The sequence below is a fragment of the Salmo trutta genome, chromosome 19 (genome assembly GCF_901001165.1).
Source record: "Salmo trutta chromosome 19, fSalTru1.1, whole genome shotgun sequence".
Taxonomy (NCBI): domain Eukaryota; kingdom Metazoa; phylum Chordata; class Actinopteri; order Salmoniformes; family Salmonidae; genus Salmo; species Salmo trutta.
This window is the reverse complement of record NC_042975.1, coordinates 42,147,737-42,174,437: the sequence shown is the minus strand read 5'-3', so window position 1 is coordinate 42,174,437 and position 26,701 is coordinate 42,147,737. Positions and strand designations below refer to the sequence as shown.

General features: G+C 44.4%; 2 protein-coding genes across 28 annotated transcripts in view; both read right to left on the bottom strand.

The window, feature by feature from the left end:
• Nucleotides 1–1,210: 1,210 nt before the first annotated feature.
• Nucleotides 1,211–26,701, bottom strand: part of LOC115154607 (protocadherin gamma-C5) — a 164,911-nt gene continuing 139,420 nt past the window's right edge. For 13 of the 27 annotated variants that reach the window (XM_029701033.1, XM_029701025.1, XM_029701032.1 and 10 more), the window contains exons 2-5: nt 7,356–7,417; nt 5,480–5,536; nt 4,382–4,491; nt 1,211–3,547 (exon numbers count right to left, since the gene is read on the bottom strand). In XM_029701033.1, coding sequence (XP_029556893.1) covers nt 3,300–3,547; nt 4,382–4,491; nt 5,480–5,536; nt 7,356–7,417 — 477 coding nt within the window. In that variant the 3' untranslated portion in view covers nt 1,211–3,299. Of the gene's footprint in view, nt 3,548–4,381; nt 4,492–5,479; nt 5,537–7,355; nt 7,418–8,924; nt 11,710–12,191; nt 15,420–16,165; nt 19,154–26,701 lie in introns of those variants that run through there. The other 14 variants (XM_029701040.1, XM_029701043.1, XM_029701038.1 and 11 more) reach the window with 7 other exon arrangements.
• Nucleotides 11,812–25,677, bottom strand: LOC115154615 (protocadherin gamma-C5). The gene is made up of 2 exons (XM_029701048.1): nt 22,977–25,677; nt 11,812–12,191 (listed from the first exon to the last, which is right to left on the bottom strand). The coding sequence occupies exons 1-2, from the start codon at nt 25,419–25,421 to the stop codon at nt 12,177–12,179; spliced, it is 2,460 nt and encodes an 819-aa protein (XP_029556908.1). The 5' UTR covers nt 25,422–25,677; the 3' UTR covers nt 11,812–12,176.

Below are 26,701 nucleotides of genomic sequence, written 5' to 3'. Positions count from 1 at the left end.
TGTGAGGTTTAGCATGTTACAAACATGGAAAACTAGGTGTGTGTGAGGTTTAGCATGTTATAAATGGGGAGAACTAGGCGTGTGTGAGGTTTAGCATGTTATAAATGGGGAAAACTAAGCGTGTGTGAGGTTTAGCATGTTATAAACACGGAAAACTAGGCGTGTGTGAGGTTTAGCATGTTATAAACACGGAAAACTAGGCATGTGTGAGGTTTAGCATGTTATAAACATGGAAAACTAGGCGTGTGTGAGGTTTAGCATGTTATAAATGGGGAAAACTCGGCGTGTGTGAGGTTTAGCATGTTATAAACACGGAAAACTAGGCGTGTGTGAGGTTTAGCATGTTAGAAACGGGAAGAACTAGGCGTGTGTGAGGTTTAGCATGTTATAAACACGGAAAACTAGGCGTGTGTGAGGTTTAGCATGTTATAAATGGGGAGAACTAGGCGTGTGTGAGGTTTAGCATGTCATAAACGGGGAAAACTCGGCGTATGTGAGGTTTAGCATGTCATAAACGGGGAAAACTCGGCGTATGTGAGGTTTAGCATGTTATAAATGGGAAAACTAGGCATGTGTGAGGTTTAGCATGTTATAAATGGGGAGAACTAGGCGTGTGTGAGGTTTAGCATGTTATAAATGGGGAAAACTAAGCGTGTGTGAGGTTTAGCATGTTATAAACACGGAAAACTAGGCGTGTGAGGTTTAGCATGTTATAAACACGGAAAACTAGGCGTGTGTGAGGTTTAGCATGTTATAAACATGGAAAACTAGGCGTGTGTGAGGTTTAGCATGTTAGAAACGGGAAGAACTAGGCGTGTGTGAGGTTTAGCATGTTATAAATGGGAAAACTGGGCATGTGTGAGGTTTAGCATGTCATAAACGGGGAAAACTCGGCGTATGTGAGGTTTAGCATGTCATAAACGGGGAAAACTCGGCGTATGTGAGGTTTAGCATGTTATAATTGGGAAAACTAGGCATGTGTGAGGGGTAGGGATAATGTTAGGGTCCCGCTCCACTCCACCGTCTGTGACTAAACTGTGCTGAACAAAGAGTGGATTGCTTCTAGCAGAGCCATGGCACCAGTTCAGTCAACTCCAACAGACAGGCTCCAACATAGCCTCTGCCATTAGCTATGATTATCCCCTGCCTCCTGCCAGCAAACAGAACACCATTCATCAGTAAAACACAACCAATTCTTAAGGAGAAGACATGATTTTAGAATACATTTTTATTTGGAAATGTCAGTGTTCAAAGAGTAAACAAAAACAAACAAATAAACAGCGATATAAATATTAGCATATAAAATAAGAGTGTAACAGGGAGAAGCGCTAAGCAATTTAATAGGAAAGATAATACAATAGAATACAGAGGACTATTCCAGCAGAAGATGCATATATATTTATATCCATATGAGCAAGGGTGGCATTCCATTAGCATAAACAATTGATTAAAATCACAAACACAGGAAGAGGTACAGGGAAATGGAATCACACTTTAAAGACATTTAGGTGTTGAGTGTTACACTTTAAAGTTTGGAGTGACCAACGAAAGAATGCGATAGAGAGAAAACACAAAAATATGCACGACAAATTTCACAAGCCTCTAGCTACGACTGTCTTTTGAAAGTTTTAGTTTTATTTACAGCTTGGTTAAATCAGTCAGCTCAACTCTTAGTCAGTACACCACTACATTTCATCTGAAACACATATTTTTTGTTTGAAAAATATTCAAAACATTCCAGTACTAGCCAGCTGTGTGGTTGTGGTGAGAGAGTGATGTGTCTCTCTAAGATTCATACAGACTAGCTATGTGTCTTATTTACATGGGGGCGGGGTGTCTGTGCATATGTGGTTTTGGCAGGTTAAAGGATAGACTGAAAACATTATCTGTGCCCCAGACTGCTGCTAGGAGGGGAGAGAGAGATGGTCTCTGTCCATGGTCCTGATATGGCCCTGAACGCTGCAACAAGGCTTATCCATAGGATTCTGTAAATGGTCCATACAGAACATCCTACAGTGCCTGGAGTTGTAGTGTACTGAACATGTGGTCTGGTCAAGGTTCTCCTAGAGAACTAAGGAATAAAGACTGTGAACTGAAGAGGTGATGAGAGCACATTTACCGGCTGTCATAGCCGGAGAGATACTGTACATGTGGCAAGAGGACAGAGACTGTCCACCCTTTCCCCTCCCTCTGCCCTTACCACACACCCAACCCTAGGGGCGTGGTCGCAGGACTGTCTATGAGCCTTAGAGAAGTCCACAGTGCAGAGCCAATCACACTGGGCCAGTCCGGCATAATGTTGATACAACGTTAAAACAACGCTGATACAATATCTAAATAATGTTTGTTCTAAGTTAATAAAACACTGATCCATCTTTACAATGTTACAATATATGAACAAAGTTATGCTTTAATGCCACTCTACAGGATTCTACCAATAATGATGGAAAAAGGTGACAATCGTGGCTCAGATGACGTAAATAACCACAGAATCCTGCTTGGGCAAGATTTTAAAAATCAGCTGGATATACTTTGATGGTCACCATTGTAAGAAACATTATATCAGCATCCGTTCTTTTTCTTGCTAGTCATATAACTACATTGAACCTTAGCTGCGTTTTAAGTTGTTAATGCTATAGTATGCATTCTCATGACATACTTTCCTGAAGAAGTTGAGCTAGCCTCTTTTTTTCAAATGTACGTTAGTGTCGGCTCATCTTCAGTGGTTCTTCATCTTCAGGATGAATCATGCATGTCTTGTCTATTTCATCCCTTAAAAAGAGCTAAAGCAAGTTCTCTAAAGAAACCTAACAAGGTGTACGTGTAATTCGTGTCACCATAAGAAGCAGAACTACTTGGCATTTTAGAGAAACATCGAACAGTTTAATAAAACAAACCATTCGATTTTTTCTTTTTTTTTTGTTGATTTTCTTTAGAATGCTATAATACAGAGCTAGGTCACTACATGAATTCCAGGTCCCTGAAATCCATCTGGATCCAATATAAATCTAATGTAATCTTCCTCCCCCTCCCACCCCACATAGAACACACCAATAACCTCTGCCTGAAGTAAGCTGTGATGACCATAGAAGCAAGAAGTACAGCGGTTGCCCATTACAAACACTTGCAAAGTGACATATGCTCACAAACATCCAAAATTCTGGGACTATCAGATTGAACTATGAGAATGAATAGCAGAAAAAAAACAAAGATCAAGGCTTCCAATGAGGGAGGACACTCGGCAGTATGGGGGGCAGGGTCTTGGTTTCTGTGGCGATGGGGCTTGGTGTTAGCTTGGCTTACTTCTTGTCCTTCTTGGTGGACTTCTTCTTGCTGGCGGGGGTCTGGGCAGCGTTGGGGACGTCGACCTGGGGTATGGCCTGAGGCGGGCCCTGCAGGGCCGGCTGGGGCATCATCTGCTGGGGGTTGGCCGTCAGGGTGGCCGTGCTGCCGGGGATGTAGACGTTCTGGCGGTAATCGGGCACATGCTGCATGGGGAACTGGGCGTTGTAGCGGGGGCCAAGGGTCGCAGTCGCCTCACTCACCTCTGAGAGAGAAAAGGGAAGGAGGGAGAAACGGTTATAGCTGGGTGTGTTGTGATGCTGTGAAGAGAGAGGAATTCTCCTAACTGAGGATCATTTCTGCACTGCATTGCAGCTCCAGCTCAGCACTGTTCCGAGCCAGCCCCTTTCCACCCCCACACTCACAGCATATAGAACCTCCGCTCTCTCACACAGAGCAGATGTAAACAACTAAACACAGTACATTCAGATATCATCAAACATCATTTGGAATTGAGGATTAAACTGACTAATTGCACACTAATAGAGAGAGAGGCAGTGTGCAGGTTTCTGGGTGACTGCAGCTATGGAGCATTGAAACAAAGAGCTCTGTGTCCCATAGTCCTCATGTGTTGGTTCATTCACACACAGGGACTGCTGAGACACACTGTGGTCTATACATGTGTACTTGGCAGACTCTCTCTCTCTCTCTGTCCTAATGGGGGCACACAAAGGAAGGATGTGCTGTTTCCTTATCAACTGCCACTCTGATCTAATCAAGTCGTATGCACTAAGAATCTAGCGCCTGAGATGCTGCTCTCTAACAGGGCTCTCTCTGTAGCTCTACCCAGTGGCAGAGAGCTCTCCATCTCCCCATTTGTATGCAATATCAGTCCTCAACAGAAAACAGAGATATTTCAGTGTCACCAGTCCCCTCTCTGTTAGAATGCCTGAACAGATGCTGTCTCTTTCCCTTTCTCTTTCCCTCTTTCCCTCTTTCCCTCCCTCCCATACAACTATCCATGGAGGTAACCTTGTGAGGTAGCGGAAGACAGAGAGAAGGAAATGGGATTTCTGGGATATGTAGGCCGCAGACTCACCGTTGGCAGCAGCCATCAGAGCCTGGAGCTGTTCAGCCTCAGTGGGGGGGTTGGGCCAGGGTCCTGTTCCAACTATAGCACCACCTGCCCCCTCAGGATGGGGGCCAGCTCTGCAGGAGAGGAGGGGGATGAGTCAGTATAAGAGATACACTCAAATCTCTCTCTTTCACCGTGACTCTCACTCTCTCATGAACACGTACACTCTAACATAATCTAAACCTCTCTCTCTCTCACACACACTCTCCTCCCATCATGATTGTCAGCATGGCGACACCAAGCCTCCAGAAGCCATTTTGAGTGAGCACCTGCATCACAGAGCACAGAGGAGATGGAGGCTGGGAGAAGACATTGGATCAGGAAGCGCTATACATGTTACTAGTTAGCACAGAGCCATAATATGCAAGCAGACACTCACACACAGAGTAGAGACTAAACAAGCTGTTCAGATGCTGTTCGGATGCTATGTGCCTTGTACCCATGCTATGTGTTAGAGTGTGTGTGTGTGTGGGGGGGGGGCTTATCAGAGAAAGAGAAAGAAAAGAGGGAGATTAGGAGAGAAGAGAGAATGTTTGTATGTTTCATCAATAAGAGACTGGATTGTTGATCAGATACTATCATTGTTCTTCTCAATCCCTTAATTTGCCACTGGTCAAATCTGCAATGTAGGATTGTGGACAAAATGTTTCATTGAGTTTGTTGGGTTTATTACATCCATATGGGAGTCAGTAACACACACACACACGTGCGCAAGTTTACACACATACACACACACACAGATAGACAGAAACAGGCTGACAGAACCACATGGAAATCTACGCTACGAATAAAAGGACAAACTACACAGTTCAGCGAAGCCTCCAAACCCAAGTATACAACACAGACCACGCAGCGATGCTGAGCTTTGCACATCTACAAACACCTCCACAAAGCCTCGACCCATTTCAAATACACAGCTAGACCGCAAGAGCATGTACAGATTATCACACGCTCAACAGCCAGAAGCCAAGCTTGTCTACACACAGCTACAGCCTGTCAGACACCAGCATGTATGAGAGCAGGACGCCGCCTTGCACAGTCAGCAAAGCCACTCTACTCTACCTCGCCTTGCTGTATGGTGTCCATCTCTGCTGGGTGCTGGTGCTGTACCTGTACGTGCTGAAACACAGACGATCACCTCTCACTCTTTCAGTCCAATGCCAGTCAGATGGACTCCTTCATTAGCCAACCAGGTTCATGTTCAGTTTCTATCTAATGAGCTACACTACATGACCAAAAGTATGTGGACACCTGCTCGTCAAACATCTCATTCCAAAATCATGGGCCCTCCTTTTCTGGTATAACAGCCTCCACTCTTATGGGAAGGTTTTCCACTAGATGTTGGAACATTGCTGCGGGGACTTGCTTCCATTTAGCCACAAGAGCATTGGTGAGGCTGGGATCTGATGTTGGGCGATTGTATGCTGTAGCGTTAAGATTTCCCTTCACTGGAACTAAGGGGCCTAGACCGAATCATGAAAAACAGCCCCAAACCATTATTCCTCGACCACCAAACTTTACAGTTGGCACTATGCATTGGGGCAGGTAGCGTTCTCCTGGCATCTGCCAAACCCAGATTTGTCCATCGGACTGCCAAATGGTGAAACGTGATTCATCACTCCAGAGAAGGCTTATCCACTGCTCCAGAGTCCAATGGCGGTGAGCTTTACACCACTCCAGCCGACATTTGCCATTGCGCATGGTGATCTTAGGCTTGTGTGCAGCTGCTCGGCCATGGAAACCCATTTCATGAAGCTCCCGACGAACAGTTATTGTGCTGACATTGCTTCCAAAGGCTGTTTGGAACTCGGTAGTAAGTGTTTCAACCGAGGACAGACAATTTTTACACACTACGCGTTTCAGCACATGGTAGTCCCCTTCTGTGAGCTTGTGTTGCCTACCACTTTGCGGCTGAGTCGTTGCTACTCCTAGACGTTTCCACTTCACAATAACAGCACTTACAGTTGACCGGGGCAGCTCTAGCAGGGCAGAAATTTGCCGAACTGACTTCTTGGAAAGGTGGCATCCTATGACGGTGCCAGGTTCAAAGTCATTGAGATCTTCAGTAAGTCCATTCTGCTACCAATGTTACTATGGAGATTGCATGGCTGTGTGCTCGATTTTCTACACCTGTCAGCAACGGGTATGGTTGAAATAGCCGAATCCACTAATTTGAAGGAGTGTCCACATAGTTTTGTATATACAGTGTGCATAGTGAATCAACTTCTATTATGTGCTGGCACGAAATAGAATTGTACAATGACAAATTACAAGAAATTGTCTTTATGTTAAGGAATCTACTATGACACTTTCTATGAATGATACGGTATGTAATCAGTGGCTAATAACTTCACAACACTCAGATGCTCAACAGTTTCTCCACCAGTAGAGCCACAATCTGTTAAGCCAAGATCTGTGAGATAATCCAAGCATCTTTTGCGAAATCATTGAGGCACCACATGTCACATCAACAACTACCACTGTAGTGTACCTCAAATCTCACTCACACTACAGCCATCGGATTGCGATTCATTGATTTCTTCTGTAAGTACACTTACAGCTACACAATCATCACAGTATCGACAAATCACTACTACTAGTAGGACTCTACTAACACAACTACTGTATAACAGCCATTAGATTACCCATTATTCTGCCGGTCAGTAGTGCCAGTGTTATTGGATCTTTGCGTAGAGTAGTGGGGAACCAATCTGTACTGTCTGTTCAAACACACAACTGCCTTAGTCTTTAGGACTTCCAATGGAATGCATATCATAGGCACATATGATTAATTCACATTAAGTAAAATGCAAGTCTGAACGTGTATACGTATGAGAGACGTGTGTGTGTGTGTGTGTGTGTGTGTGTGTGTGTGTGTGTGTGTGTGTGTGTGTGTGTGTGTATACACTGCGTATATTTAAATGAGCTGAACACTTACCCACTGGGTCCGGGTCTCTGTCCCTGCTGGGTAAAGCGCCAGTCATTGTTGGGTGGTTTTTGCTGGAGGGAGAGAGAGGAGAGGAAATATACTGTTAGAATATGTAGTGGCAGACACACAGGCTGTTCCTCCACTGATGTCTATGGAGGCATGTCATCTTCAGTCATCAGCACTGGAAACCATTTTGTCCTTCAGTGGGCCATGAAGAAAGAAAATGTCACAGGGCCATGGGGAGAGGAGAGTAGGAAAGAGAGAGAGCGATAGAGAGAGCGATAGAGAGAGCAGTGTGAGAGAGCAGTGTGAGAGAGCAGTGTGAGAGAGCAGTGTGAGAGAATGTGTGTGAATTATTGAACACGCTATTGTGTCAGTGCTGTGCTTGAGCGAGTCCGCTGAGATGAAGGATCATCAAACATACTCCTGTTACAGGCAACTTCAAAACAAGTTTAATAATGATAAAGCTTTAACTAGAGTTCTCCCAACATATTGACAAAAAAAGCGGTCCACCCAAGCTTTATCTGCTTTAGATTAGGATATAATATGTCTCATTCAACACCCTAGATCCTTAGCCAAATCCAGGATCCATCGATGGGTTTAGTAGGGCTGTGCTACTGGCCAGTGCTGCCTGTCAGAGAGAGTCTGTCAGTGGGGTAGTAATCTGCAGCCCTGCCCTGCCCCACTGATCCTCTAAACCCTGGGCTGGATTACAAGGACAGAGCACTGCCAGGCCTGGAGCCTAGAGAAGCCCTTTGACCAGGACTGTAATACTCTCATACACTGGACTACTCTCTATGAAGGGTGATGTGCCATGCAGCAGTTATTACTGTCGTTTTATATGAAGCTTTAAGGAGTCATACAGTTCAGTACACAGAAATGCTCAGCGATATGACAAATATAGGTCTGGTTAAAGCAGGTCAACCATTCTGGCATCCTTTCAGGATACATTAAAAGGCTATCCTCTCTATAAAGGTCTATTTCCATCTAAGTATGACTGAGCCTTGACTCCGAGTGTTGCCAGCTAAAGGAATAAGTCACAGACAGACTGAGAGAGAGGCAGACGCTCTGTTTGGTGAGGTCATGAGAGGTGGCTACTGGCCATAGGTTCAGGGCAACAACCCCAATCTATTAGCTTCACCTCATTCAATAAGCAGTCAAAGGTCAACAGCTGACCCCAATATCCTCATTATATGACCTGTACTGCCAGATACCCCCACATCCTACTCATCATGTCCCTCCCCATCCCCATCACTGTGCAAAGGAACGCATGTTGAGTGAGAACATTCTCACTGTAATAGCCTGTCAACTACAGAGAGGATCCCCTTGCAGTCCTATAAAATGTTCAGCCTCCTCCCAGGCAGACAAGAGGGTTCACTGCCAAACAAAACAGTCTGTAGTTTCCAGAGAGTTCAACACAATTAAATCACTCTGTACTTGCCTGAGAGGTAACCACGAGTGCTTTACAATTAAACACCCACACGCGTTCACTAACACAAATACACAGTCATGTTTAAGTCAGGTCTTGTCTCTTCTGCCAACTTAAATTAACACGGTATTCGTTTTGAGAGAACTCACCTTTTTGGCTTTGCTAGTGTGTTTGTTGGTGAGGGTCACACCCAGAGTGTTCTGGTTCATCATGGGAGTCTTAACGAACACAAAGTCCCTGTTACTGCTGGAGAGGGTGGGGTAACAAGGTCTGCAGGTGTGTGTGTGCGGCTCCTGAGGCCCCACCACCACCTTCATGTAGCGCAGAGGCCCGTCTTTATTGAGCTGCAGGTGGAGGTCTTTATGAGAGTGGGAGTGAAGGGCCTGCCTGGTGCCCAGGCCCAAACAAGTCAGGTATCCTCTGTATCTCATCCAGCGCATCACCATGGCAACGATTGCCACCAAACACACAACCGAGACGCAGGTCAGACAGCCAATCAGAGCCAGGGTGAGGCCAGACCCCCCCCTCTGTTGCCTGGAGGGAGCCCTCCTGATCTGAGAGGACGCGTCTGTACCCTTCTCAGACACAGTAATATTGACTGGCACACTGGTGGAGAGAGCGGGCATACCATTGTCCTGCACCAGCACTATGATAGTGAACGTAATATCTTCCTCCTCAAATCTACGGGCTGTTCGCACCTCCCCGCTGTGGGCCCCAACATGAAAGAGATCTGCATCCTTCCCAGAGAGACTGTAGAAGAGCCAGGCGTTGTGCCCACTGTCTTGGTCCACACACACCACCCTGTTGACCAGGTGGCCTTTGCTAGCCGAGCGGGGCACAGACAGCTGCAGCACACCGTCTGGGGGCGGAGCGGGGTAGATCAGGGCAGGAGAGTGGTCATTTTCATCAATCACAAACACATGCACAGTCACATTAGAGCTCTGTACAGGTGTCCCCGCGTCCCTGACCTGCACCTGCACCCAGAACACATTCATCTGCTCGTGGTCGAGGGCTCGCACTGCATACAGGTTCCCGTTCTCAGAGTTTATGTAGACAAAAGAGGACACAGGCGAGCCCTGCACCTCACTCTCCAGGACGGTGAAGGAGAGGTGAGCGTTCTGGCCCAGGTCCTGGTCGAACGCAGACACAGTCAGAATGAGCGCACCAGGGGCGTTGTTCTCCACTATATCAACAGAGTAGGAGGACTGGGAGAAGAGGGGGGCGTTGTCATTTACATCTGAAAGAGTGATCACAAAGAACTGTTGTGCAGAGCGAGGGGGAGAGCCGGAGTCTGTGGCTGTCACGGTGATGGTGTATTCAGACACAGCCTCTAGGTCCAAAGGGCCGTCTGTCACCAGGGTATAGTGCTCCTCAAAGGGGGATATCAACCTAAATGGCAGCCCAGGTGGGATGTGGACGTTAACCTCCCCGTTTCTACCAGCGTCCATGTCCCTGACACTTATCAGAGCTATAACAGTGCCTGATTCCACATCCTCCTGGATCATTTTAGATAGTGAGTTTATGATAATCTTCGGGCTGTTGTCGTTCACGTCTATTATTTTGATTTTAATGTGGCAGGAGCACTCCATGGCAGGGGTCCCTCTATCCCTGGCTTGCACAGTGATGTCATAAATGTCCGACATTTCATAATCAACCTCCCCTTTCACTCGGATTTCTCCACTTTTGGGATCCACAGTGAAAAGTTTCAGCGCTGTTTCTGAGGTGTACTTACTGAAGAGGTAAAATATATTTCCATTATGACCATAATCAGCATCCGATGCATTGAGTTTAGTCACTAAAGTGCCCTGTGGAGAGTTTTCAAACAAACTAACAGTTTTAATTGGTTGGTCAAATACCGGGGCATTATCATTGACATCTAGTATATCAATAACAACAGAGGTAGTCCCTGATTTCTGTGGCTGTCTGCCGTCTGCAGTCGTAAGCAGCAGGTGAAACACCGCCTGCTTTTCCCTGTCTAGCGGTTTGTCCAATAATAACTCGGGGAATTTGCTGCCGTCACTTTTTGATTCAAGTTTCAATATGAAACAGTCGTTAGGACTGAGAGTGAATGTGCGTAATGAGTTCATGTCTACGTATAGATCTTGCGCGCTGTCCAAACCAAACCTACTGCCCGGCGCGGTCGCCTCAGACACTTCAAGATAAATATTTCCTGATGGAAACTGAGGAGAATTGTCATTTACATCCACTATCTCCACAACGACACGGTGTAATTCCAGAGGGTTCTGAAGAACAAGTTGAACAGTAAGAGAACATGTCAAAGTTAACCCACAAAGACTTTCTCTGTCCATGGTTTGTCTGACAACTAAAACTCCACTCGCATTCACGTCAAAATACTTGGCATAAGACTCCGACATAACTCGTGGATTTCTGTTTACAAGCATTGGTATGTTGAGGCCCAAGGCCTTCGCTATGTCCCCGACAAAAGCCCCCGGTTTTAATTCCTCTAGTACGGAATAAGAAAGTTCCGCGGAAAATGATGCTCTGTATAAAGCAGAGAGAAACAGCCAGAACAGAGGCCTTCCCGCGGCCTTTCTCCTTGTGTCCAAAACTCCCATTGTTCAACTCCTCATGTCAGGAAAATATCCTACTTTATTCTGAACAACACAGGTTAAAAAATATTTCTGCTAGAGCTTCAATAACTATAAAATATCATACTGCAAAATAAATAAGCGAGGAGAAGGTAACACCGACTCCCTTCACGCGCAAAGTTCCTAAAGCTACTGAAAGGAAACTTTTTTCAGAGGATGTGCCTGCGTCTCCAAACAAAGACAGGCAACTCTCCAATAGTAGTACAATACAAGCGGGTCCTATTCATTGTGTCACATCTGCTATAAGCGCGCGTGCAGGCGAACGCACACACGATCACATGCTCACACACGAACAATAAAAGACTGGTTCTGATTTTAAGAGTAACACATGTTACTTTCGTAAAGGAATACAGGAAGAGGGCCAAATAAAAAAGAAAATATTAGGGAGATAATGATAATACAATACAACGGTGTCTTCCTTTTCCTCTTGGACTTCTGGAAAAAAACATGCAAAAGTTTAGCTACATCTGGTAAATCGATATTTGTGCCAGCAGGAGAATAACTATCTGAGCCTTCACGAATAGAAACTGAAAAAAAATGCATATATCATAACACAATTACCACGAAAGTAACTGAGTTGTCATATGGCTGGTCAACTGAGTCATTTAATAAATATTTAAAGCAATTGTAGGCCAATACCATCACAAACGCACACTTTTAGAATAAAATGCTTGAAATGTACTTTGGCATTATGTACCACATTCATCCGCTTATAAATAAACAACACAGCACTGTCCTCATTCTTATTATGCACATGAGGGTTGAGTGCTGACTGAATGTCAGTCACCATAGTCAGTCTATGCTCACCTGTTGGCTCTCGAACGTCCACGCGCTGTCAGGTAATGATGCATCAAGCACGTTTATCATGTCCTTAAAGTCTGTGGTGCTGCTGGGCTTAACGAGGGTGAAATCACTGAACTCGGACACTGGAGAGAGACACGACCTGAAGGACTGGCTCTGAGACAACATGTCCCCTCCCAGGACCTCCACATACTTAATAGGGCCGTCAGTGTTGAGCTGGAGCTGCAGGTTTCTGTTTGGATTCTTGTATCCGTCAGAATCAGCCCGTCTGATACAGCAACTCGAGCTGCTCCTACTGTTTCTAACGCACTTCACCACTAAGATGAGGAAAGTCAACAAAGACAAAACGGACACGGAGGCCAGAGAGATGATCAAATAAAAGGTGATTTTACTGTTTCTCTTGCTGGGCTCTGCTGTTTTCTGGCGGAAGTCCGAGATGGGCTCGTGAAGCCCGTCCTCTAACAGTATGTTGACTGTGACTGTGGCGGACTGGACCGGCTCCCCATTGTCCTGTATCTCTATAAGCAGCCTCTGAGAGGAGTCATCCTGCTCTGAAACAGCGCGTTTAGTCCTCACCTCCCCTGTGTAAAGATTCACACTGAACAGAGACGAGTCTGTGGCCTCCACCAGCCTATAGGAAATCCAGGCGTTATGGCCCGAGTCTGCGTCCACTGCCGATATCTTGGTGGTGAGGTGGCCTGCTTTAGCGGACCGGGGCATCTTCTGATGGGAGACAGAGCCCATGACAGCGGAAGGGTAAATAACAGCGGGGAAATTGTCGTTCTGGTCCAGGATAAAAACATGAACCGTGACGTTGCTGCTCAGAGACGGAGAGCCGTGGTCCTTTGCCTGCACCTGTATCTGAAACACCTTCAGTTTCTCATAGTCAAACGAGTGCATGCTGTAGATGCTGCCGTTATCTGAGTTGATGTAAACATAGGAGGAGACAGACACGTCTTGTACTTTAGAGTCTAATATAGAGTAGGAGATCTTGGCGTTATCTCCAAAATCCATATCCAATGCGGACACGGAGCAAATAATATAACCAGGTGTGTTATTCTCATTGATGTACACAGTGTACGCAGTGTCTGGAAACCTAGGTGGATTGTCATTTACATCCAGAATACGGACTGGGATGGTTTTCTTGCTGGTGAGAGGGGGGGAGCCCGCATCAGTAGCCGTGATCTCAATGCTATACTCTGGGAACGTCTCACGGTCCAGAACACCATTGGTGACTAGTGCGTAATGATTGGAGATGGAAGGTTCCAATGTAAAAGGATAGCTTGGTGGGATTTGTAGTGTCACCTTTCCATTGTCTCCAGAGTCAGGGTCCCGTGCACTAATCAAAGCCACTACAGTCCCTTTGGGTGCGTTCTCGCGCACTGGGCTTGGTTTAGATGTGAGGCTGATTTGGGGAGAGTTATCATTGACATCTATGACATCGATCTGAACGTTGCACTGTCCTTCCATCTCAGGCATGCCTTTGTCTTTAGCAATAATTTCGATTCGGTACGAGGGAGTGCTCTCGTAATCCAGCGTACCCTTCAAATACATTTCCCCCGTTTTTGGATCAATTTCAAACAAAGTCTTTACAGACTGTGCAGTATGGTCACCAAAAGAGTATTCGATCTCTCCATTTGGGCCATCGTCCAAATCGTTTGCCTCGACCTTTAGGAAAGACGTGCCCTGTGGAGTGTTTTCGTTTAGAGATACTTTGCCTAACGGATGTTTGAATATGGGGTTGTTATCGTTGTTATCTAAGACAATAATTCTAATCTGTGAGGTCCCAGATCTAACTGGAGAGCCACCATCCAGGGCGGTTAACAACAGCTGATGTCGAGCCTTAGTCTCTCGGTCCAGAGCTTTCTCCAGACATAATTCAGGAACTTTTCTTCCGTCATCTTGATCCTTTATTTCCAAGCTGAAATGTTCGTTTTTGCTGAGAGTATACGATTTTAAAGAATTATCGCCAACGTCAGGATCCTGCGCGCTCTCCAAAGAAAATCGCATACCTGGGGCAGTGGATTCTGCAATTTTCAATGTGCGCTCCGAGGATTGAAAATGAGGAGCATTGTCATTTATATCCTGAATGTCAACTTCCACTCTGTGAAGCTGCAGAGGGTTCTCAATGATGACTTCTAATGGCAAGAGACAACTGGCGCTTTGTCCGCACAGACTTTCTCTGTCAATTCTACCGCTGACGACTAGCTCGCCCTTACCTACATCCACACTGAAATACTGCTTACCAGCCACAGACGCTATCCTCATTTCACGAAAAGAAATCTCTGATACTTCCAAACCCAGATCTTTTGCTATATTTCCAACCACGGATCCCAAGCTCAGTTCCTCTGGAACTGTATAACGAATCTCGGCTCCTGCTGTATTCCAAGACAAAAAGAAACACAACAGCCATCGCATTAGTCCTCTCCAATCACTGAGGCACGTTCTCTCCTTCAAGCTCAATTTCTTCATGTTGCTATATCCCGAAAAAATAACATGTGGAAAACATGCTTAAAATAAAATATTCCAACGAAATTGTTATTGATCACCTCTCCTTTTTAACCAAGTATCTAATTCCATTGTGAATGAATGGCTGAGCACAGCTCCGTCTCTCCCAGCTCTGTGCATTGTATGGGCTACTGTGCTGTGGCTGGAGGAGGGAGTAGATCTCTTTGTACAGTTAAGCATGCTATTGGTGCACAGCGCAGCACTATATAAACCAATTGAAAACAGAGTAGCTCTTAAAGCCAGCTTTCTGCTGTGGGAGTATGCGTTGTAAACCTGCTAACACATCAGATCATATTTCATGAAGAAATGGAAATATAATCATGAGGTAATACAAAATGCCTGCTTTCCCCATTGCACGAATGGTTATGAAATAATGACAGTGATGATAAAAGTAATAGCCCTTTATCTGAGGTCAAAGTAAACCGTGTTAAATTGACTTAAAGTGTACATATGTCCAGAAAATGTGTGGGACATGATGCAGCAACAAAACAGAACGCTGACGGTTTCGGGGCCAGTGGAGAGCGCGTGTCACTGTCCATGGTGCTGAAATGTACAACCCTTCTCTGCGCGCGTGGAAGAGAACAAAGAGACCAGTTCCTGGGAGCATATCCATGCTCATTAATTACTCCTCATTTATGTCACAGATATACTTGTTTTGTTTATTTGAGTATAAAACTTGCATTCATAAATAGCATACAAACACGTAATTTCCACGAACCTATGAAATGTTGAGGTTCTTTAAAACTCGATGGGATTTATGTGTTTGTGACGTTGTAGTAAAGAAATGGGATAAAGCAAAAATGATAGCTTCGACTGCGCAAATAGCATGCAGGCCTGGTGGAAAACACAACCATGCGGGGAAAGAAGGGAACTGACTGTGTGATGTGAAAAAAGCATAGTTTATGTTCTTTTCACTTAAAATTGTGCTTCCCATTTATGGTGAGCAAAAATAGCTTTGAAGCCATGCCGTTCCTACTCATAATTCTTTCCAGTGATATTATGTCACTCAAATTAACGCTTTTATTATGGCTGACCTGTTGGCTCTCGAACGTACATGCACTGTCAGGTAAAGATGCATCAAGCACGATTATAATTTCCTTAAAGTCAGTGGAAGTATCATCTTTCCATAGAGGGGTGATAATAGTTTGCAGCCAAACCGTTTGGACGCTACAGACAATTTTGACAGAAGACCGATTTTCGGGATGTCTCATGGTCTGACTAACAGTGCTCTAGCTCGGTCACCTTTCACCGCATATGCGGAAGTGCGGCATCAGCGGATGTGTTGGGTTGAGAAGCATCCAATGCAAAACATCTATACATTATTCGAGCTTTAAACGCTGTCATAAAGACTGAATGCAAAACAAACTAATTATATAAAATCGAATGAATAGACGTGGTAAAAGCCAGTTCCAGTAGATACAGTCATAAATGAAGAACGATATAATCCGGTGGTAATAAAAACATACTCTCACCTGTTGGCTCTCGAACGTCCACGCGCTGTCCGGTAAAGACGCATCAAGCACGTTTATCATGTCCTTAAAGTCTGTGGTGCTGCTGGGCTTAACGAGGGTGAAATCACTGAACTCGGACACTGGAGAGAGACACGACCTGAAGGACTGGCTCTGAGACAACATGTCCCCTCCCAGGACCTCCACATACTTAATAGGGCCGTCAGTGTTGAGCTGGAGCTGCAGGTTTCTGTTTGGATTCTTGTATCCGTCAGAATCAGCCCGTCTGATACAGCAACTCGAGCTGCTCCTACTGTTTCTAACGCACTTCACCACTAAGATGAGGAAAGTCAACAAAGACAAAACGGACACTGAGGCCAGAGAGATGATCAAATAAAAGGTGATTTTACTGTTTCTCTTGCTGGGCTCTGCTGTTTTCTGGCGGAAGTCCGAGATGGGCTCGTGGAGCCCGTCCTCTAACAGTATGTTGACTGTGACTGTGGCGGACTGGACCGGCTCCCCATTGTCCTGTATCTCTATAAGCATCCTCTGAGAGGAGTCATCCTGCTCTGAAACCGCGCGTTTAGTCCTCACCTCCCCTGTGTAAAGATTCACACTGAACAGAGACGAGTCTGTGGCCTCCACCAGCCTATAGGAAATCCAGGCGTTATGGCCCGAGTCTGCGTCCACTGCCGATATCTTAGTGGTGAGGTGGCCTGCTTTAGCGGACCGGGGCATCTTCTGATGGGAGACAGAGCCCATGACAGCGGAAGGGTAAATAACAGCGGGTGCATTGTCGTTCTGGTCCAGGATAAAAACATGAACCGTGACGTTGCTGCTCAGAGACGGAGAGCCGTGGTCCTTTGCCTGCACCTGTATCTGAAACACCTTCAGTTTCTCATAGTCAAACGAGTGCATGCTGTAGATGCTGCCGTTATCTGAGTTGATGTAAATATAGGAGGAGACAGACACGTCTTGTACTTTAGAGTCTAATATAGAATAGGAGATCTTGGCGTTTTCTCCTATATCTGGATCTGAAGCGGAAACTGAACACATTATTGATCCAGCAGCATTGTTCTCTCTGACGTAAACAGTGTAAGAAGGTTGGGAGAAAACTGGAGGGTTGTCATTAACATCTAAAATATCCACTGTTATGATTTTAATGGAGGTCAAAGCTGGGGACCCTGAGTCCGATGCTTCAAGCTCAATACGGTATTCAGGATATTTCTCCCGGTCTAAAGTTGAATGTGTTACTAGTGCGTAATGATCTGCAAATGAGGGGTTTAATTTGAAAGGGTAATCTGAAGACATACGAAGGGAGACCTTGCCATTGTCCCCAGAGTCTAAATCATTTGCGCTAATTAGAGCTACCATGGTACCTACTGGGGCATCCTCTCTAACGGGTTTGGGTGAAGAGGTGATGGTTATCTCAGGTGAGTTATCATTAACATCTACAATAGTTACCTGGACACCACTGTGTCCCTCCATAGCTGGCGTGCCTTTGTCTCTAGCGCATACATCAAATTTATATGAAGGACTTTTTTCGTAATCTAATGCGTGGGATAAAGTAATATCTCCTGTGTCTTCATTGATTACAAATAGCTTTTGAATGGACTCTGCTGTATGCGATTCGAATGAATACTCTATTTTACTGTTTGGGCCTTCATCCAAGTCGTTGGCTCTAACAGTCAATACTAATGTCCCGGGTATTGCATTTTCACTCAGTTGGATTTCATACAAGTCTTGGTCAAAACTAGGCGCATTGTCGTTTATGTCTATCACCATCACAGTAACATGCGTGGTACCAGATCTTGCCGGAGTACCTCCATCAACCGCAGTAAGAATTAGGTTGTGCACCGGCTGCTGTTCCCGGTCTACAGTCTTTTCCAGAACAAGCTCGGCAACCTTTGTGCCGTCATTATTGTTTTTAACGTTCAAAGCAAAGAAGTCGTTTTTATTCAGAGAATATGAGCGCAAATAATTTATCCCGACGTCACGGTCCTGTGCCGTTTCCAGACGAAACCGAACACCAAGTAGAGTTGATTCGGGCACTTTTATAGTGTTCTCGCCTGACATGAAAAGCGGAGAGTTGTCATTTATATCCAGTATTTCCACCTCAACCCGATAAAACTGAAGTGGATCCTCAATGATAACCTGCAGAGGTAACAAACAACTCGCGCCTTGTCCGCACAGACTCTCTCTGTCTATCCGTTCATTTACAATGAGCTCGCCCTTTCCCAAATCCACAGCGAAATATTGCTTACCAGCCCCGGGGGCTATCCTCAGTTTGCGATCAGAGATTTTAGAGATGTCAAAGCCCAAGTCCTTAGCTATATTTCCAACAACAGAGCCCACGTCCAGTTCCTCAGGAATGGTGTATCGAGTCTGCGCCTGTATTGTATTCCACAAGACAAAAAATATCCACAGCGCCAGCCATGGAAACATCTTTATCTTGACTAGCGTCCACATCTCCACAAATAGCGTGCAATAGATAAAGGACTTGATCCGTCACACATCGCAAGAGAATGCAATGCAATTACCAAATACCCAGTAATTGCTTAAATGAACGGCTAAATCCAATACATGTACATCGATGTGAGCCCAGCTATGTCTCTCCCAGCTCTGTTCATTGTAGGGGATATGGTGCTGTGGCTGGGGGAGGGACTAGATCTCCTTGTACAGTTCGGCACATGATTGGTTTACAGAGCTCCAATAGATTACTATTAGGAGCAGCTCTGAGTTAAAGTAACAGAGCAGCCAAAGATATAGGCTGAGGCAATGTTCCCTCTAAACTGTGAGCAGGGGCCGTAGCCCAGAGACTGCTGCGCTGCTCCCCCGGGACAGCCACGCAGAGCGCGGAGGTCATATCATCCCATGAGAAGCACAAGATTGAACTTTCTATTGTTTTCCCTGTTAGTTAACACTATCAACGTTTCCCTTTACTGTGACAATTGTGATTGAGTCAAAGCAATATTAGCCACTTTCAATGCAACATCCTGAAACAAAACTAACTATGACAGAGATTGTTGTAGGCAGAACACAGGACTATCAACAAGGCAGGTCCTACAGGCCCTAGTTTTCGCACCTGGACTACTGTTCAGTCGTGCGGTCAGGTGCCACAAAAAGGGACTTAGGAAAATTGAAATTGGCTCAGAACAGGGCAGCACGGCTGGCTCTTGGAGGTACACAGAGAGCTAATATTAATAATATGCATGTCAATCTCTCCTGGCTCAAAGTGGAGGAGAGATTGACTTCATCACAAGCTGTATTTATGAGAGGTGTTGACATGCCGAATGCAACGAGCTGTCTGTTTGAACTGCTGGCACACAGCTCGGACACCCATGCATACCCCACAAGACATGCCACCAGAGGTCTCTTCACAGTCCCCAAGTCCAGAACAGACTGGGAGGCGCACAGTACAACATAGAGCCATGACTACATGGAACTCTGTTCCACATCAAGTAACTGATGCAAGCAGTAAAATTTGATTTAAAAAACAAATAAAAATACACCTTATGGAACGGCGGAGACTGTGAAGCAACACAAACATAGGCACAGACACATGCACACACGATCACATACGCACTATACACACGTGTACACATGGATTTAGTAGTGTAGATATGTGGTAGTGGTGGAGCAGGGGCTTGAGGGCACACAGTGTGTTGTGAAATCTGTGAATCTATTGTAATGTTTTTACAATTGTATAAACTGCCTTCATTTTGCTGGACCCCAGGAAGAGTAGCTGCTGCGTTGGCAGGAACTAATGGGTATCCATACTAAATACAAATACAGGACTCAGCCCGTACTCTACACAGGCCGGTGCGGCATAACCAATCAGAGCTGCAGTAGGTCTGTATGCAAATAGACCATAGCCATATATGGATATGTGCCATTTATTTTCAACTGGACTGTGTTTACAGCTGTGGTCGTGAGTAGATGCGCTTGTTTTGAGATCAAAGCAAGAGCTGCATGTAGCCACATGTGCACATTTTGATCATATCCTTTGATATTGAGTTATTAACCCAGTTATAGATATTTTGCAGTCAGCAATAGGGGAGCGATTGCTTCCTACAAGGTCACAAAACCTGTGCATTTCGAGACATCTTTGAAAAGCAAGTCAGCTCAAGAGTTTTTTTTTGTCTTAAAGGGGAAGTGCTGTTTTTGAGACAGGCTTGAATAGCCAATAGGCAGAGGGTAGCATACTTTTTCAGATTCTCTGTAATAATGGTAGGGAAATAACAATTAATTTTATTTTGTAAAGTGGTTTATTCCATCAAACAACACAACAACATTTTCAGTCATCTCTTGTCTGAAGGACACGTGGATAAATAGGTTAATGTCAAGCTCTACATGTTTTCTTTTTAAAGTCTCATGGAATGTAGGTCTACATTGAACACACATTGGCTGCTTCTGTAGACTGAATGATAGAACAGCTATTTCCATGTTAAAATGTTATGGGATGAGTTTTCTCCATTGTTGTTGATTGTAAGCCACTCTGGTAGGCCTACATTATGATCAAATAGCCACAGCAGCCTACTTGGCCACTGTTAAAACTGTAACTTAATGCGGGTACAGCCTCAGTGTTCAAATCAAATCAAATCAAATTTATTTATATAGCCCTCACCTACCCATGTGAACCAGATCAAACTATGCCGATATCAGCTGATATCTCAAAGTGCTGTACAGAAACCCAGCTTAAAACCCCAAACAGCAAGCAATGCAGGTGTAGAAGCACGGTGGCTAGGAAAAACTCCCTAGAAAGGCCAAAACCTAGGAAGAAACCTAGAGAGAAACCAGGCTATGAGGGGTGGCCAGTCCTCTTCTGGCTGTGCCGGGTGGAGATTATAACAAAACATGGCCAAGATGTTCAAATGTTCATAAATGATCAGCATGGTCAAATAATAATAATCACAGTTGTCGAGGGTGCAACAAGTCAGCACCTCAAGAGTAAATGTCAGTTGGCTTTTCATAGCCGATCATTGAGAGTATCTCTACCGCTCCTGCTGTCTCTAGAGAGTTGAAAACAGCAGGTCTGGGACAGGTAGCACATCCGGTGAACAGGTAAGGGTTCCATAGCCGCAGGCAGAACAGTTGAAACTGGAGCAGCAGCACGGCCAGGTGGACTGTTCACAGTAAACGCATGCTGGAAGTTGCACAGAATTTTTACAACTTTATAGTTTGCACTCAGCAGACCTGAAATTTGCTCAGTGCCCAAAAATATTAGAGGGAACATTGGCTGAGAATTAATGTAATAGGCCGGCATAGAGATAAAGATGAACTGGCTTGATTACTTTGTATTTTAGTGTGGCATACAAATCATAGGCCAATTATTTGAACTCAGTGCCACAGTGCTTTTTATGTTATAAAACATGTAATTATCAATGGGATATGTGATAAAACTGGCTATGTGATCAAACTGTGATGAATCCAGCCAGGTCACCTGTGACACAAGTCAGTATTAGACGTCCATCCATGTCTGAGGACGTCGGGAGGTGAAGTGGAAACCGGCCACTAGAGGCAACGGTGAGTGCTGTTACTTTCAAGTAGGTTTCTGTTGTGGACGGGAATGGTGGATAGGAGCAAGCCTCTGCCTCGCGCAGGCAGGTGCAAAAGGTTGCATGTTTAAATCCAGCAATATAACGTTTTTTTTTTAGATAATTGTTTTAAGCCTATCCCAAACATTAACCATTCGGAGTTAATGCCTCAACTTAAAAAAATCGGAGTTAATTCCTAAACGTAACCTTAAACACTTTGAAATTTGACGTTTGGAACAACTTCGAAATGTAACGTTTGAGAAACATGGATGAACGTCCAATTCTGACGTGAGACTTGAGAGCTTGTTACAGTAGACTGGAAGATTGTAACACTGCAGATGTAGGACAGTTGAGGGTTTCATGAATTGACTGTCACAAGATGCACACGTGGAACCTTTCAGTTTTATGAATATATCCCACTGCATTAGTATTTGGCTAAGCTACATTGTTTAGGTAATGTATGAGTTATCTTAGTGTATTTCAACTATGGATGAATAATACATTGAAAAGAACACATGAGAAATTAGAGCGAAATTTAGTCTACACATAGTTCTAAAATAGCAAAACAATGCTATATCAAATGTCTTCCAGTTCATATACAACATAAATGCCTTTGAATCAGAATTCATGTGCAGGAAGAGTGCATAGGTTTGTTTTTACTTTCAGCACCACGGTAGTGGCCGTCACTAGTTACCACAGTCACAAAAGTTCTAAACCCCACCTATTTCTCTACTTAACATGTGCTTTTAAATCTAACCCTAATAATAACCACACTGCTAATCTCATGCATAACTTTAAACTTAAATTAAGACCAAACAGATAAAAAATATCATGAATTTTTATAATAGCGTATAGTCATATCGACTTTGTAGATGTGGTAACTAGTGAAAACCCAGGGTAAAGGACAGTGGCAAACTGAACCAATGAGGTTGGACAGCGAAGCAAAAAAACGATTCAAAAAATGAAAAGTTCAAATGAATGCTAGAAACCTCACGTGAAAAGTGTCAATGGAAGTAAAATAACTGAAAGAAGAAAATACTAAACGAAACTCCTGGTGCTATTCATTATCTTTTCATTGCAGATTACAAGAAAAGTATTTACGAATCCAAGCAACAACCTAGACAGTAAAAATATGCCAATAAATATCGGTCGTTCGTATTCACTTTCAGCACCACTGCAATGGTCAGCGCGGAAATGAAACATACGGTAAACAGCCATGTTATGCATTGTAAGGCGAATATATATATGGAAACAATAGCACGTTTATCTTCAATTACCAATTCAAACAATGTGCTCACCTGTTGGCTCTCGAACGTCCACGCGCTGTCAGGTAATGATGCATCAAGCACGTTTATCATGTCCTTAAAGTCTGTGGTGCTGCTGGGCTTAACGAGGGTGAAATCACTGAACTCGGACACTGGAGAGAGACACGACCTGAAGGACTGGCTCTGAGACAACATGTCCCCTCCCAGGACCTCCACATACTTAATAGGGCCGTCAGTGTTGAGCTGGAGCTGCAGGTTTCTGTTTGGATTCTTGTATCCGTCAGAATCAGCCCGTCTGATACAGCAACTCGAGCTGCTCCTACTGTTTCTAACGCACTTCACCACTAAGATGAGGAAAGTCAACAAAGACAAAACGGACACGGAGGCCAGAGCGATGATCAAATAAAATGTGATTTTACTGTTTCTCTTGCTGGGCTCTGCTGTTTTCTGGCGGAAGTCCGAGATGGGCTCGTGGAGCCCGTCCTCTAACAGTATGTTGACTGTGACTGTGGCGGACTGGACCGGCTCCCCATTGTCCTGTATCTCTATAAGCAGCCTCTGAGAGGAGTCATCCTGCTCTGAAACAGCGCGTTTAGTCCTCACCTCCCCTGTGTAAAGATTCACACTGAACAGAGACGAGTCTGTGGCCTCCACCAGCCTATAGGAAATCCAGGCGTTATGGCCCGAGTCTGCGTCCACTGCCGATATCTTGGTGGTGAGGTGGCCTGCTTTAGCGGACCGGGGCATCTTCTGATGGGAGACAGAGCCCATGACAGCGGAAGGGTAAATAACAGCGGGGGCATTGTCGTTCTGGTCCAGGATAAAAACATGAACCGTGACGTTGCTGCTCAGAGACGGAGAGCCGTGGTCCTTTGCCTGCACCTGTATCTGAAACACCTTCAGTTTCTCATAGTCAAACGAGTGCATGCTGTAGATGCTGCCGTTATCTGAGTTGATGTAAATATAGGAGGAGACAGACACGTCTTGTACTTTAGAGTCTAATATAGAATAAGAGATCTTGGCGTTTTCTCCTATATCTGGATCTGAAGCGGAAACTGAACACATTATTGATCCAGCAGCATTGTTCTCTCTGACGTAAACAGTGTAAGAAGGTTGGGAGAAAACTGGAGGGTTGTCATTAACATCTAAAATATCCACTGTTATGATTTTAATGGAGGTCAAAGCTGGGGACCCTGAGTCCGATGCTTCAAGCTCAATACGGTATTCAGGATATTTCTCCCGGTCTAAAGTTGAATGTGTTACTAGTGCGTAATGATCTGCAAATGAGGGGTTTAATTTGAAAGGGTAATCTGAAGACATACGAAGGGAGACCTTGCCATTGTCCCCAGAGTCTAAATCCTTTGCACTAATTAGAGCTACCATGGTACCTACTGGGGCATCCTCTCTAACGGGTTTGGGTGAAGAGGTGATGGTTATCTCAGGTGAGTTATCGTTAACATCTATAACCGTCACCTGAACATCGCTGTGCCCCTCCATAGATGGCGTGCCTTTGTCTCTCGCGCATACATCAAATTTGTAAGAGGGACCTATTTCGTAATCTAACTCGTGTGACAATGTGATTTCTCCCGTCTTTTGGTCGATAGCAAAACGTTTTAGCACGTCATCTGGTGTTTGCGACCCGAATGAATAATCTATGGCGCTGTTAGAGCCCTCGTCTAAATCGACAGCTTCAACAGTCAATACTAACGTTCCAGGGTTGGTCTTTTCACTAAGATGGATCTCATACAAGTCTTGCTCAAAACTTGGTGCGTTGTCATTGTTATCCAAAACGACAACTGTCAATTTCGTTATTCCCAATCTAGCAGGAGAACCTCCATCAAATGCTGTAAGAATGATATGGTGGACAGACTGTTTCTCTCTGTCAACGGCATTTTCAAGAACAAGTTCAGGAATCTTTGTTCCGTCTCTGCTATTCTTAACATTCAACTTGAAGAAGTCGTTTTTATTCAAGGTGTAAGAGCGCAGCATATTTGCTCCAACATCAGGGTCCTGGGCCGTTTCCAACGGAATTCTTGCCCCTGGTAGAGTTGATTCCGCCACATTAACTGTGTTTTCATCTGACTTGAAACGTGGAGAGTTGTCATTTATATCCAGTATTTCCACCTCAACCCGATAAAACTGAAGTGGATCCTCAATGATAACCTGTAGTGGTAACAAACAACTCGCGCTTTGTCCGCACAGACTCTCTCTGTCTATCCGTTCATTTACAATGAGCTCGCCCTTTCCCAAATCCACAGCGAAATATTGCTTACCAGCCCCGGGGGCTATCCTCAGTTTGCGATCAGAGATCTTAGAGATTTCAAAGCCCAAGTCCTTAGCTATATTTCCAACAACAGAGCCCACGTCCAGTTCCTCAGGAATGGTGTATCGAGTCTGCGCCTCTATTGTATTCCACAAAAGAAAGAACATCCATAGTGCCAGCCATGGAAAAATCTTAATCTTGACTAGCGTCCACATCTCCACAAATAGCGTGCAATAGATAAAGGACTTGATCCGTCACACATCGCAAGAGAATGCAATGCAATTACCAAATACCCAGCAATTTCTTAAATGAACGGCTAAATCCAGTACATCGATGTGAGCCCAGCTATGTGTCTCCCAGCTCTGTTCATTGTAGGGGATATGGTGCTGTGGCTGGGGGAGGGCATAGATCTCTTTGTACAGTTCAGCACATGATTGGTTTACAGAGCTCCAATAGAATACGATTAGGAGCAGCTCTGAGTTAAAGTAACAGAGCAGCCAAAGATATAGGCAGAGAGTTAATGTAATAGGCAGGCAAAGATATAGAGATGAACTGGCTTTGTTACTTGTATTTTAGTGGGGCATACAAATCATAGGATAATAATTTGAACTGAATCTTTTTTAATGTTCTAAAACATGCATTTATCAATGGGATATGTGATTAAACTAGATATGTGGTCAAACTGTGATACAACAAGAGTGTAACATTGTAGTTGTAGGACAGTGTAGAGTTTCACGAATTGACTGTTACAAGATGCACATGTGGAACCTTTCATTTTGATCCATAAATCGCACTGCATTAGTATTTGGCTATGATATTTTTTAGGCAATGTATGAGTTATTTTAGTGTATTTTGGAGAAGCAATACTTTCAGAAGAACACATGAGAAATTCTTGGCTACAGATCATTTGCATGTAGGCCTATATCATATTGCTGAAAAACACTGTTTTAAATAGCGCAAAATCCTATAACAACATAAATAAGGTATGCCGTTGAGTCAGAATCAATGTGCAGGAAGAACGCATACATTTGTTTTCACTTTCAGCACCACGGTAGTGGTCGTCACTAGTTACCATAACCACAAAGTCATAAACCCTGCCCATTTCTACAATTTACCTTCTTAAAATGTGATTTTAAACCTAACCCTAACATTAACCACACTGCGAACCTTATGCATAACCAAAACCTTAAATTAAGACCAAAAAGCTCATGTTTGTTTCCATGAATTTTTAAAATAGAGCCATTTTGATGCTGTGGCTGTGGTAACTTTTGGATACTGAAGGTAGTGGACAGCGCCAAAAGGAACCACTGAAGCTTGTTCTCAGAATAGACGTAACATAGTAAACAGTTTAACATAGTAAACATATATTTGTGACGCTCAAATTGGTATGATAAAGTAAATGACCAAAAGTATGTGGACACCTGCTTGTCGAACATCTCATTTTATGGGCATTAATATGGAGTTGGTCCCCCTTTGCTGCTATAACAGCCTCCGT

Excerpts from the sequence above, each read along its gene's own strand:
- LOC115154615 (XM_029701048.1), bottom strand. The coding sequence starts at position 25,421 with ATGTGGACGCTAGTCAAGATTAAGATTTTTCCATGGCTGGCACTATGG.